The sequence below is a fragment of the Drosophila suzukii genome, chromosome 2L (assembly GCF_043229965.1).
Source record: "Drosophila suzukii chromosome 2L, CBGP_Dsuzu_IsoJpt1.0, whole genome shotgun sequence".
Classification (NCBI taxonomy): Eukaryota; Metazoa; Arthropoda; class Insecta; order Diptera; family Drosophilidae; genus Drosophila; species Drosophila suzukii.
The window spans coordinates 23,124,676-23,137,375 of NC_092080.1; the positions used below are offsets into that span (position 1 = coordinate 23,124,676).

Genomic DNA, 12,700 nt, shown 5'->3' on the forward strand with positions numbered 1-12,700 from the left:
ATGTTCACTATTTTGTGAAATTAATTTGCGCTTTTCTCCGGTCCATTTCTGGCTCCATTCGAATGTGAAAACAAATCAAGCGATCTCCCACCAAGAAAAGCGAATGCAAGGCAAAACTTTTGAACCACCCAAAATGTATTCCACAATTTGTTTTTGCCGTTTTCCCTCATTTTGTTTTCGCTCGCCGCTTATTTTTAGACGAATTCGATTTAGATAAATTGTGCGTGCGATCGCCAAGTACATAGATAGATTTGTATCTCAACGGTAGGTAAATAGGGGCCCAAAGAAAAACCGTAGATAAATAAGCAAAGAATTCACAATCAGTCAGTAACAAGGTCAGGGTACCCAGAGATCGACATCGACATCGAAATCGACAACAGAAAACAGCAGCAACATTTAACGGACGTCATCACTCGACGCGTATCCGTAAGATACAAGTAGCGACAGACGGACGGGATAGATTTCTGCCACTTAAATTATAGCAAATTGTTTAAACAAACACTCTTCGCTCTTTACTTTTTGGTTGATCTTCGTGTGCAGCTTTTTGTTGGTAAAACTAGCTTTTGTTCGCGTTTTGCGTCTCACGCCGGCGACAAGATTTTGTTTACTGAATTCGAACCAAAAACCGAATTTTACACAATATCCAAAAACGACTGGCGACGTCGACAGTGGTGGCTGCGCTCAACGGCAGCAATAAAATTATTTTCAAAAATACATTTTTTCTGCGTTTCTCCTCTCTTTAGTTTGGGAAGACGGCAGCGACGACAGCGCCGAATAATAGGCGAGAAACAAAATTTACACACACGACCGGAGCCGAAGCTATTTTTTATTTTATTGTATTTTTTTTGGAGCACAGCTCCGACGCCGATGAACGATAACGAGAAAAAATGAAGTCCAAAAAACGAAACGCGACAAGCGAAAAAACAGAGTAGATTACATCGAAGAACCGTCGTGTGTTCCTTATCAAAAAGTAGTCTATCTAATCGCCGTCTGATAATTAGCATTGAGTGATGGGTGGAGCGGTGAAGACTAGAGAACGAAAAAAAAGTGGTTGAAATATTGGAAGGGAACCAGTTGTGGGTGGCAAAAAGTAGGGATTTGACAAAAAGTAAAACCCCTGAAAGCTGATTGAACGGCAATCATCATCAATCATATTGCTGACGAGGAGGCTGGTAAGCAAATCATTCGTTTAAACCAGAGATGGTTCAGTAACTCAACGTTTAAAAAGACATCCATTAGGAATGATATGACTTTTAAGGATTCTCCGATAAATATTCGTAAACGATTTGCCATCTCTAGCACGATATTTTACTGCAAATAATTCTTTGTTGTTTAAAAGATTCGCCGCCCTTGAACCAACCATATCTTTTCAAGACTTTGTCTTGCCGTCACAAAAATGGGTCTTAAAAGGTCTTAATTATTAAAGTCCATATAAAGACAATATGTAAATGATACTGATAAGAATCAAAAGCACAAACTCAATTAATCATAGGCTTTTGGAAAGGATGTTGAATTTATGGCAGTCAGTCTGCTTTGAAGACACCGCCCTGCTATATGATACCTCTCCTCAAAATCTGAAAAAAGGCTACTAAGTGCTACTACCAAGAGCACTACACTAATAATTGAAAAAATAATATTTTACCATCACTCCAATTATACTACCCCAACAGAATTTATATGAACTATTCACTGACGTCATAAAAAACAAACAATAGCTATCAAATGACAGGAAAAGCGTGTGCACTTTGATTATAAGCCACTCGACTAGCCAACTCCAACCAAATAAATATGAAAATGCGGAAAATCTAAGCAAATACGCAACAAAAAAGCTTGACGCATGAGTTATCGAATGTTCTATATGATCATCTGACTGAAAAGCGATTTAATGGCAAATTATGAATAGAGGAAGAAATTAGATTTCATAAGACTTGTGGTAAATGGCAGGGAAAAGCAGGAAAATTAGAGGAAAGAGGTTGCGACAAGTGTCGAGTTAGCGTGAAATTTATAGCCAACAACGGGCCGCGCCTGAGTGAAAGAAAAGTCAGAGAAGAAAAGCGAGGCAAAGGAAAATGCAAACGATTCAGTTTTGCTTTCTGATTTAAGCAAATTACAGCAGCTGGCCACCTGCGCGTATACGTAATGTGAATTTATTGGCTCATTAGAGTTGAGCAAACGTTAAAGCGGCAAAAATAGTTTGCAGCCAAGGCGAATTTATGCTTGGCATATTTCTCCGCTGCTTTCCTCAGCCATCTATCTATATCTCTATACACACGGGTGTATCTATGGGCGTTAACAGTCGTATACATGTCTAATTGGCGTTTAATTGCAATTGGTTGAATGTCATTGGGACTGGGCAGCTGTCAGTTGAACGTTCTCATCAAGGAACTCAGCTCTTATCGGCCCACTGATAATCTATATGGTCTAGCGATAAGCCCGGTATGTTTGCTATTTGTGAGTCATTTTCTATATATAAACCATTAGACGGTGTTGGGTAACACGAGATGATTTCGGTTACAGGAAATACTTCCGCATATTTTTTAAAGATTTAAAAAGCTATTTTTAAGACGTTTAATTCTTATAAAATAAATAGGGTTAAGTCGTATTTAACAAGTTTTTAATATATTGTCATATTACAAGCAAACCATTTTTCTGCTGTCGTTAACCAGGTGTTTCAGTCACGTTGCCCTGACTTGGACATTGTTTTTACAGCACTTACAGCAGCACAAAGTCAATATTTGACTGGCTTTTTTTTAATTAACAGTCAATATTCCGAGCACAACTCCAACTCGACCATTTGCAGGGCAGTATGAAACTTTGCAGTTCTTATGGAACCATAAATAAGGTTGTGCAAATACCCTTCAGACTGAGTGTGTGAAAGTGTCAGGAAAATATCAGACAAAAAAAATGGACCCAATGCTTGGATTTATAAAGCAGCACGGTTGAAGGGAGTATATAATTAGACGGACTTTGTTAATTAAAAACATAAATATATTGTTATTGTGTTTTTAAAAAACTTTAAAAAAGTATAGCTATCTTTATGGTATCGATTTTGGTATCACACTATACTTTTCTAGCGATGCTGTAGCCATGTATATTTAATAAATTATATTCCATGGCTGTTTAATGCCGGTTAAACCCCACCTCTTATCAAATAGTTCTTTCGAAACCCTGCCCTGAATTATTAATCGGTTCACGTTCCTCTGCTTAATTATCCCTCTGCTACAATTATCCCACCCCGTTTAACTTACTGTCTTTTTCGAGTGAGTGAGTTGAAATGGAAACGCTTACCTGGAAAGAAAATGCAAAAATAAATATCAATTAATTAACTGTAAGCCAATTCCAATCAATTTCAAGTACTTATGCCGAGCCAAATAATTAATTTTAAACTGATTGAAAGCGCTGTCAATTCGAAAACGACGCAAAAAGTCGTCGTCGAATTCGACTACAATGAAGATGAACATAAAATAAAGCAGAGGCGAAAAAAAATGGTGGGTTTAATTAATTGTCGTAATCAGGTATAGCAACAAATTAAATGCATGGGTATCTGTAAAAATAAATTTTAGCAATTTTAAAGAGCTAGCTTCCTGCCAAAAGACGTCACACGAGTGTAATTTGTCGGCCAAATGGCACCGACCACCAGCGAAATGAGAGGAAAAACAGCATCAATTTTCGCGGTTAGCCAATTTTGGCAATAGCATCGCGATGTGTGCCACCAACCGAGTGGGTGTTGATGGCCAAAATTTGACTGCACATATACAATTCGTGCGCCCTTTTCGCGACTCGGAATATTCTTTTGTCAGGCTGTTGGCAGGTGGGCAGATCGAGGATGAGTCAAAGATTAAATGGGTTCGGCCTTATAATTGAAATACTCTGCCTAATTTGGCACTTATCGTCAAGTGTCAAAGGAAAGGGGTGAAGTGGTTTTGGGGAGGCTGCTCGGTTGAGCCCCCAAAGGCACAAAATAGACTTCTGGGAATTTTAATGAATACACAAATGTGGGCTAACGAAACAACAAAACGGACGTGACAATTTTCTTCTACAGAAATTACGTACACTATTTTGTTTACATATATTTCTACTTAATACGTGTTGCGTGTCGAAAAAAAGTATATCAAATGTTTCTGTTGAATCGGTAAAAGATGGAAAATCATTTAAAAAATCTTTCTGGTCAAAATTTTATTGTTTACAAGAATTTTTAAAATTATTAAATGAAAACAAGAGAAAACGAAGAGACAGACAAATAGTCAGTCAGAATGACGAACATGGCTAGATTAATTAGGCTAATGATCCTGATAAAAAATATATATGTATTATAGAGTAGGTATTTTTTTCGAGTAAGATCTATAAAAAACCTCACAAATTCAATGCTCAGCATTAAGTATGACACACACAATTTTGGAAGCCATTGTAGCAAAATAATGCTAAAACTAAGGAAGTTTATTTTAAAGCCAACCAACTTTATTAAGAAATTTTAAAATCATTTTCATATAACAAGCAAAAAAAAACCTAAAAGTAAGGTGTAAATAATAATTTTTAACAATCAGAAATCTCCGCGGTGACAATGAGATCAGAATTGGGCTCCTCCAAATGTTTCTCTGGTATTGTATCAGATGGCAAAGTTTCGGCTGTTAGAACCTCATTTAGTTTCCTTTTCGACTTTACATTTGAGTTAACAGTAACCGAACCAGTGACTCCGATTTCTTCTGCATCCACCATAACCGCCTTATCTTCCACGACTATTTCAGTATTTTGGATCTTTAAATCCTTAACACCCATATTACTACTTTTTTCGATCAGGGGATTGCCAAGCTCATCGATTACGATGCCGACACGTGAATAATTCGTCTCCAGAATGGCTTCCCATCGATCCACATAGTTGATCTCCGTAGTTATCTCCATTATTGTCTCGAGGTAGTATGTGAAGTCCCTGCCAGCCACATGAGACAGCGTGCCATTCAAACCGAATTCTGGGAAGTCACTGGACACGTCGTATATTTTTCCCCTGAGCGCCACCAGTATTCTCCCATCACTTCGAGTCCCATCGAAACCTAAAAGCTGATCCAGGGTCAATTTGATGGGGGGTAAATCGGGCAGATCGGTAGCACACAACTTGGCCAAATCCAGTTGGTTGCGTCCGCCGGTTCTTAATTTATATCGATAGACGTATAAATACGCCAGGGCAGCCGCACAAAAGGTCAACGCAATGCTGACCATACAGCCAAAGTCACCTAGCTCCTCATTCATTTTGTCTTATCACTCTTTCAACTTGGCCGAAATGGTACTGAGTAAAATTCTGAATTTATTTGTTGACACAGTTGTTTCCTAACATTTCCTCTGGGAGTGCTTAAGTTTCAAATTGTTTCGAACATGTACCTAAATAATGGTATTCTCAAGGCCAACTTGCGAAGGTCTTCTCAAAGAATTTTTGTTTATCCTTATCTATAAGTTTAGTATCAGTTTGAGAAATGTCATCACATACCCTTAAAGAAGAACATTGTTCTTGAATTGAGAACATTCGTTCTTAAAAACCGTGTGAGTACATTTTGGTATCAATATAAGAAGGAAATGGTGAGAAGGGAAAAGTTAAATTGAGTTTATTTAACAACTTTTTGATAAGTATTCACTAAAGACTAAACTAATAGTTTATTTGTACATACAATGTACTTAAATACCGCCAATTCAACTTGATTCGAGCAAAATAGAAGCATTTTCAACTTAAAAATATCGTTCTATTTTTAACAACATTTTCAACTCAGATGAGAACGTCAGAATTTTCTCTGTGTACTACTTATTATATAACAAATCCCGAGCAAAGACCTCTATCAATCCTTATTTCTTTATTACTTCCGTATTTAGAAGTTTAGTATCAGTTTGAGAAATGTCATTATATACCCTGAAGAACTATTTTTTATAATTTTATATTTGTAACCTGTATAATTGTCTACTACTTATCATATAACAAATCCCAAGTAAAGACCTCTATCAGTCCATATTTCCTTTTTTAGAAGTTTAGAATCAGTTTGAGATGTCTTTATATACCCTGAGGGTTTTTTTTTGAACCTACATAACGTGCATAATTATCTACTACTTATCATATAACAACTCCCAAGTAAAGACCTCTATCAGTCCAGTTCTATAGTTTTCTCTATTTCATCTGCCAATATTGAGTGTGGTAACATAAGTTTACTCTGCTGTTCTGCCGTTGCTTTGGAAAATATCAAGTGGCTGGCTGTTATCACATAGCCGGAGCCTCGCTGCCATATCATTTGCGCAGCCAGGGCAGGTGATAATGTCAGCAAGTGTATCAGGAGCACAGAAATTGGAGCACAGCCCCAGAGGCAGGCAGTCAGCACAAAGGCAGGTTGAACAGTTTTCTTATATTATCAGTTGATTAAATATGAATTATATGAACAAATAAAGGCACAACACACTCGGAATTCCAAAAGTGTATGTGTGTCATGAAAAACGATAAGCGCCGGTATACTAAAAACCCTACAACAAATATTCTCATACAGGGTGTTCTTAAAAAAGAGAGAATAAAGAAAAACAAACAAATTATAAATATCCATCTATTCAGGTGTTAATCATAATTTACACTGGTTTCAAAATTGAACTTGAAAGCAGCATATGTTTCTATATTAAATACAGAAGTTCTCGACTTTGAATGGTTATAATAAGTTGTATCTTAAAACAATGTATCATTAGTTTTTTGTTTATATCAAAATTAAAATAAATGTAAGTAAAATAAACAAACAAAGTTATTGAGCGAAGGTATTTGTTTTTCTCTTAGTGTACGAGGTGGTTGAAGGTTGCTTTTGTTTGATAACAAATTATCTAGACATTTTAATTCTTAATAAACTTTTTTTTGTTTATGTAGATTAAGAATATTTAAATTAGGTTTTTAAAAGCAAAAAATGTTGTATCTTTTGGATTTTTAATAATATATAATTAACTGATTCAATTCGAATAATCAATGTTGATTCGGTCGTATAAATTTGTATCTTCTAGTAATAAATTGGCTTGTGTTTCGTATCCTCTTGTATTCTGTTTACTTACCCGATGAAATCTTTGATAAAACAATAAACCTTAAATAAACCGCGGTCATTATTGAGTAAATATTCTGGATGAATGACTGCAGCGGGCATCAGATTGGTGTTTTGTTGTTGCTGCTGGTGGTGCATTTGTTGTTGTAGCTGCAGCGCGGTTTCGCTGCCGGCGATGTTGTTGCTGTTGCTGCTGGTCGTCGCCATATTGGCAGCCATTTTGTTGGCTAACGTAGCCATTTTGTTGTAGCTGTTGCCGCCATGCTGGCAACACTTACTCTCATGCAGTTGTTGTTGTGGCTCTGTCGCTTTAGCTTTGTTGTTTTTGTTCGATCAAAGTTGGTTTTGCGGTTTATTAGCGCACTTTTATTGTCTTGCGTGAAGCCAAATTCGAACTTAACTTAAAATCGATCAAAAAGTTGAAATACAAAAGTCTACAATTTGGCAAGCCAAAGATATCAAATAACTATTGCAAAGGCTTCAAAATTAAGTAACAACTTGACTGCAATGTTTTTAAAATAATTATCCAAATGCCAATTTTTTGTATACGAATTTTTTATAGTAGCTTGTATTAATTATATTTTAATAACTAAAAGTTTAGGTAATTTTTTTAATTTACTGTATCTTTATTTTACTTGATAGATACATTTGTTTGCGGTAGAATTTAGTTATATTTTGCAACTTTAAACGAACGAGGAGCAGGACATTATAAAATGTTGTATTTTGGTTTAAAATCTCTTCTAAATAACGTTAAATTTAGAATTATTAATAATCAAGATATATTTCGCAAATTTTAGCAGACACGGAGCAGGAAATTTTAAAATGTTACACTTTAGTTAAAATCTTTTATAAGTAACCTTAAACTTTGTTCAGCCTAAATAAAAACGTTTGAAACTCAGCAATAGTCATACAAAAATACTTAAACCAAAAAACCATAATTTAAATCACAAAAGCAATTGGCAAATTGTATGTTGCTTTCATTTGAAACTTTGCCAATTTCCATTAATTTCTGTTTCAGCTGCAATTTGTCGAGTGTTGTGGTGTTAGTGGTGGTGATTGTGTGGGTGTTTTGCGTGTGTCATTATTAAGAGCGAAGTTTCAGCATGGAGTAAAGTATTTAATTAACATTCGCAGAGCTCTGACATGCCACAAGGCATTTTGTTGCATGCCTCAAACAACAAAAACACACTCGTACAAACGGGAGATGAGCAACGCTTACATAACACAAGTGAAGCGGATGAGGGAGCATGCGAGATGCAGTAACAGAAACAATTGGGTGGGTTACTCAACAATTTCGACTACCGGATTTCTGTTTTCATAATTTATTTGCTTTTATTTGTTTAGAAGTTCTATGTCCCAACACTACATGTACAGCAATGTATAATATTTCCACTTATATTTCCTTTTAAAAACTTATTGCAATTAAATTTAATCAATATCTCAGGAACCTGTTAAAATGTGTATAAGATTGAAAGGTATGATTTAATTCCAATAGTCTGTTGCCAAATACATTTACCAATTATACGTTGTTGCATACTATTAGGCACCATAGTTAGGGATTTTAAAACTGTTGTGATTTTTGTGGCACAACCGTTTTTATTTGCAAGCACAAGTAAAAGTTTCGAAAGAAGAGTGAAGAAGCTTGTTTAATTAAAAGATATTTACATCCCACACAGTGTAAAAAGAACCCAATTTTTAAAGTGACTAAGGATAATTTCGAAAGAAAAGCCAAACTGCAGTGCCGGAAATATGATCTTCCCTTTTCACGACAATTTTAGTTTTTAGTTTTGAGAGTGGGCCACCGTTTTGTTTAGCCAAAGATATTGCGCCGACCGCCTGTCAAGTGGTACAAAAATGTAATATGTCTCTGATGCAAAAGTTAGTCAGGCACTGGGTCGCCGGTTTCCCATTTTATTCCAGCTCCCCCCAGCCTTTGAGGGTGCAACAAATGGCGCCTGTTGACAGCTAGTTGACAGTTCGGCTAGAAGTATGACAGCTCCGGCTGGAGGCACTTGTGTGTCAACAACTGTCCAACAACTTGTTTAAGATGCGATAAGCAAAAAGCAGAGACATTCCAGCCATAATGAGGGACGAAAGATGCCTCCCCAGAGAAACATTACTAAAAAGCAGGTCCCGAAATACAGTGTGACTAAAATTGATGTGCTACACACATTAATTAGCATTTTTAATCACCAGAACCGAGAGTACGAAGGTTAGAACGTACTCGACAGAATTATTTATATATTTTTGTGCGATATCATACGCTTAGGTTTTTTAATACAGTCAAGTACTGAGGCCCTAACGACGATGTTACCCGACCCTGACTTTGACTTCCCCGTGCCCACACAACCCGAGTCGACCAGTCACGTACCAGAGAGGCGGTCCAAGTACTTTTTTTTGTCAAGGGTCGACACTTCTGAGCCCTCGGAAGGAGAGGTCGGGTTTGGGGCACCAGCTTGCCAAGTATTTTCCTCTACAGAGTTGGTGGAAAACCTTGAGTTGCTCTGCCAAAGAACAAACTCGTTCACATTCCCATTCACATTCACATCCCCCACTCAATTGAAACTGACACACGGCGCCCAGCATGAAACAACACAAAAACCATTTCGCCTTGAAAGCGTTTTCATAATGGAACCCAAAACAACACAGAGCACAGCGCGAAACAAGAAAATAAAATCTCTGTATGAAAATGAACTGCAAGTCTAATGCTCGAGTCCCATTGTAGGGGCATAATTTCTGAGGTAGTCAACACAATGGTTGAATGGATGTTTGGCAAGGATTTTTTGTTTCGCTAAGCACGTGCTGGGGGCCAGTGAGCTTTGATACATCAGATGGAATGCGCGGCAGTAATGGGAGATTACAGTGAAGGAAGGCCTAGTTCATAAGGTTTTGCTTGGGGAATCTTGGCACATATTAAATGGGCTTGGAAAGGAAACAAGCCGAAAATATTAGCTGATTACTTACTTGGCTCATCATTTATTTAAAAATTTATTTAAAAAAACGAAAAGTATCTTTTCAAAACATTATAAAGCATAAATGCATTTTAAATACATTTTCTAAAATCCTGTCTTCCCTGAACTTATAATTACTAATCATGTCTAACAAATTTTGGATGCTGTGAAAATATTTTTCCTTTGAAATTTAAACTTAAAAGCTATCATTTCAGAATATGAACCCATCCTTTAATTGTAGTATTAAGTAAAAAGTATTTTAAACGACAATTCGAGAAAAGAAATAAATTAAAGAGAATGTGTAATGTTAAAGTATTTTTTAACTATCTTAATATTATCTAGTTATATTCAAAAATAATAAATTTATTCGTAAACAAGGAATACCCATTCAAATTATAAGAAAGATTTTCAAAATCGAAGACAGACTTTCATTTTTCCTTTCCGAAATGTACTGCCATAATCAAATATCGTGCTCTTTCAAGGAGCACAATAAAAATCACTTGAGCGTAAAATTTATGCACTTCATAGAACAAAGTCAGCAAGGAGTCGAAATCTCCTTCGTCTGGCCTCCATTTCCCCGTCTTTTAGTACCTATCTTTATGCGTATTTAAGCGCAACACACGCAGTGTAAAATTGAATTATGCAAAGTATCTGTGTGCGGGTCTTTTTAAGTGTGTGTATGTGTACGCGTCATTGAGCTATGGAAAACAAAACAGAAAAAAGCAAGTACGGACAAGGATCGGGCGAAGGACTCGTCAACTTTCCAAAAGCGCATTACTTGCTTTGGGAACAAGGGGAAATAAAAAGAAAAAAATACAACGAAATCGTTTTTGCCACAAAAGCACACATATACAGTTGCACACCAGCAGACCTGACCTTGACCTGAAAATTGCGCCATGTGGGGCAAACGAGGGGTGGGTGGGCTGCTTTCGCCCCCTCTTCGAGCTATCTCCCTGTGAATGGGCCAACAGAAAAATACGAAACCTGAACATGCTGTTATTTGAGTTTAGTTTGGTTCTTTGTTGCAACTGCTTCGCCCAGATACAAATGGAGATGCAGATACAGATACTGGCGGGCGAACACAGATACAGCCCACAATCAGCAGCAGACTCAGATACATTTACACAGATACAGCATGAAATGCTCGAAGTGATTGTGTGGGTGCAAAAGTGGGTCGTGGCGGATGCTTCGCTATGTTCTGCGCCCCATTCCCCCTCTTGATTTTATGATAAAATTTTATAGTTTTCCCTCAGCTTCGCTTGACTTTATGGCATCTCCAGTTGCAACTCAGCGACTGAGCTACTCACAATTGCCGCAAAATGCTGCCAAGGACGTCAACATTTCCAAAACGATTTCATCACGTAAGCTGCATTTAAGCAGTCCGAGGGCTTTGCGTCTACGAAATAGCTTTGCATTCGGGCTATAAACTTCCGCTTTAACGGGTGGGGTATAAAAAATCATGGGTTGATATGAAACTGGGTTTTTAGCGGTATTTATGGAGTAATAGTTACTATTTGATTGTGTCACTTGGGAACACATTCATAAGGCTGCACTGTAAAAGTCTGATTTTGGTACAAAAAAATAACCATTCTTAGAAAATGCAAAGATTTAAATTTGATTGATGATTGAGACTTTTCCGAGCTGCACCATAACCAATAAAATATTTGCTACATTGTTCTTGAATTGAGAACATTCGTTCTTAAAACGGTGTAAGTACTTTTTGGTATCAATGTTCTCAATATTAGAACGAAATGGTGAGAAGAGAAAAGTTAAATTGAGTTTATTTAAGAACTTTTTGATAAATATACACTACTGACTGGACTAATAGTTTATTTGTTAAGATATACTATGCAAATACCGCCAATTCAACTTGATTGATATTGATATTTTGCTAATAAAAGCATTTTCAATTTAAAAATGTCGTTCTATTTTTAAGAACATTTTCAACTTAGATGAGAACGGTAGAATTTTCTCTGTGTACACAAGTTTCCCAAATGATCAGTTTAAGCAATTGCTGTATGGCAACAACGGAGATAATAGTTTTGGAATAATTTTCTCGGTCTTATGGAAAGAAGATTTTAAACTTAAAAAACGTATGCAAGAATTAAGGCTAAAATATTCTTTAAAGTTATTAAAAGAACGAAGGCACCGACCAAGTCTATTTTATATAGTTGCTGAAAGCCAGCAACTGCATCTCATTTACTCCAGCCAATCATCTTCTCATGTTTGCCTGTTTTTAACAATTCAGACTCTCACAAAATAACAGTTCGTTTGAAACTATATATTATAAATTCAGGTTACGATAAGCACTACAGGAAGGTGTCAAATTTGTTCAAACCTTTAAAGAAAATCTGCTAATTTAAAGAGATAGGGCAAAAAAAAGCGCCCACTTAAACGAATTGCACAAAAATAAACACCAATTTCTAATTTACTTCCGATGACTTAATTCAAAGGTTCATTAAAGTTTGTGCTCAATTAGGTTCCGTAAAAGTAATTTCCCCGCTCAATTCTTTTAACGACTTTTCAATTCAATTGATTTATCATTCCATCATAAATCAATAAATACATAAAAGAACCATCAATATTAGATCATTAAAGTCGCGGAATACCGGCAAAAACCGCTCTAAGCCGGCTGAGTTCATCAAGATTCATTTACTCGAAATCGAAAAGCGAGATGCACAAAATGCGATCCGCTTAATAGGCAAC

The 12,700-nt window shown here is 36.4% G+C and overlaps 2 protein-coding genes across 7 annotated transcripts in view; both read right to left on the bottom strand.

Annotated features, from left to right (window-relative positions):
- The window catches only part of bun (TSC22 domain family member bunched), a 105,745-nt gene that overhangs the window by 42,401 nt on the left and 50,644 nt on the right, over positions 1-12,700 (bottom strand). The window contains exon 1 of one of the 6 annotated variants that reach the window (XM_036817240.3): positions 7,057-7,298. The exons of the other annotated variants lie outside the window; for them this stretch is intronic. Coding sequence (XP_036673135.3) covers positions 7,057-7,283 — 227 coding nt within the window. The 5' untranslated portion in view covers positions 7,284-7,298. Of the gene's footprint in view, positions 1-7,056; positions 7,299-12,700 lie in introns of those variants that run through there. 6 annotated transcript variants of the gene reach the window in all.
- On the bottom strand, positions 4,462-5,399 carry t-cup (tetleys-cup). The gene has a single exon (XM_017080353.4). It carries the CDS (start codon positions 5,242-5,244, stop codon positions 4,534-4,536), a length of 711 nt encoding a protein of 236 aa, XP_016935842.3. The 5' UTR covers positions 5,245-5,399; the 3' UTR covers positions 4,462-4,533.

Excerpts from the sequence above, each read along its gene's own strand:
- t-cup (XM_017080353.4), bottom strand. The coding sequence starts at position 5,244 with ATGAATGAGGAGCTAGGTGACTTTGGCTGTATGGTCAGCATTGCGTTG.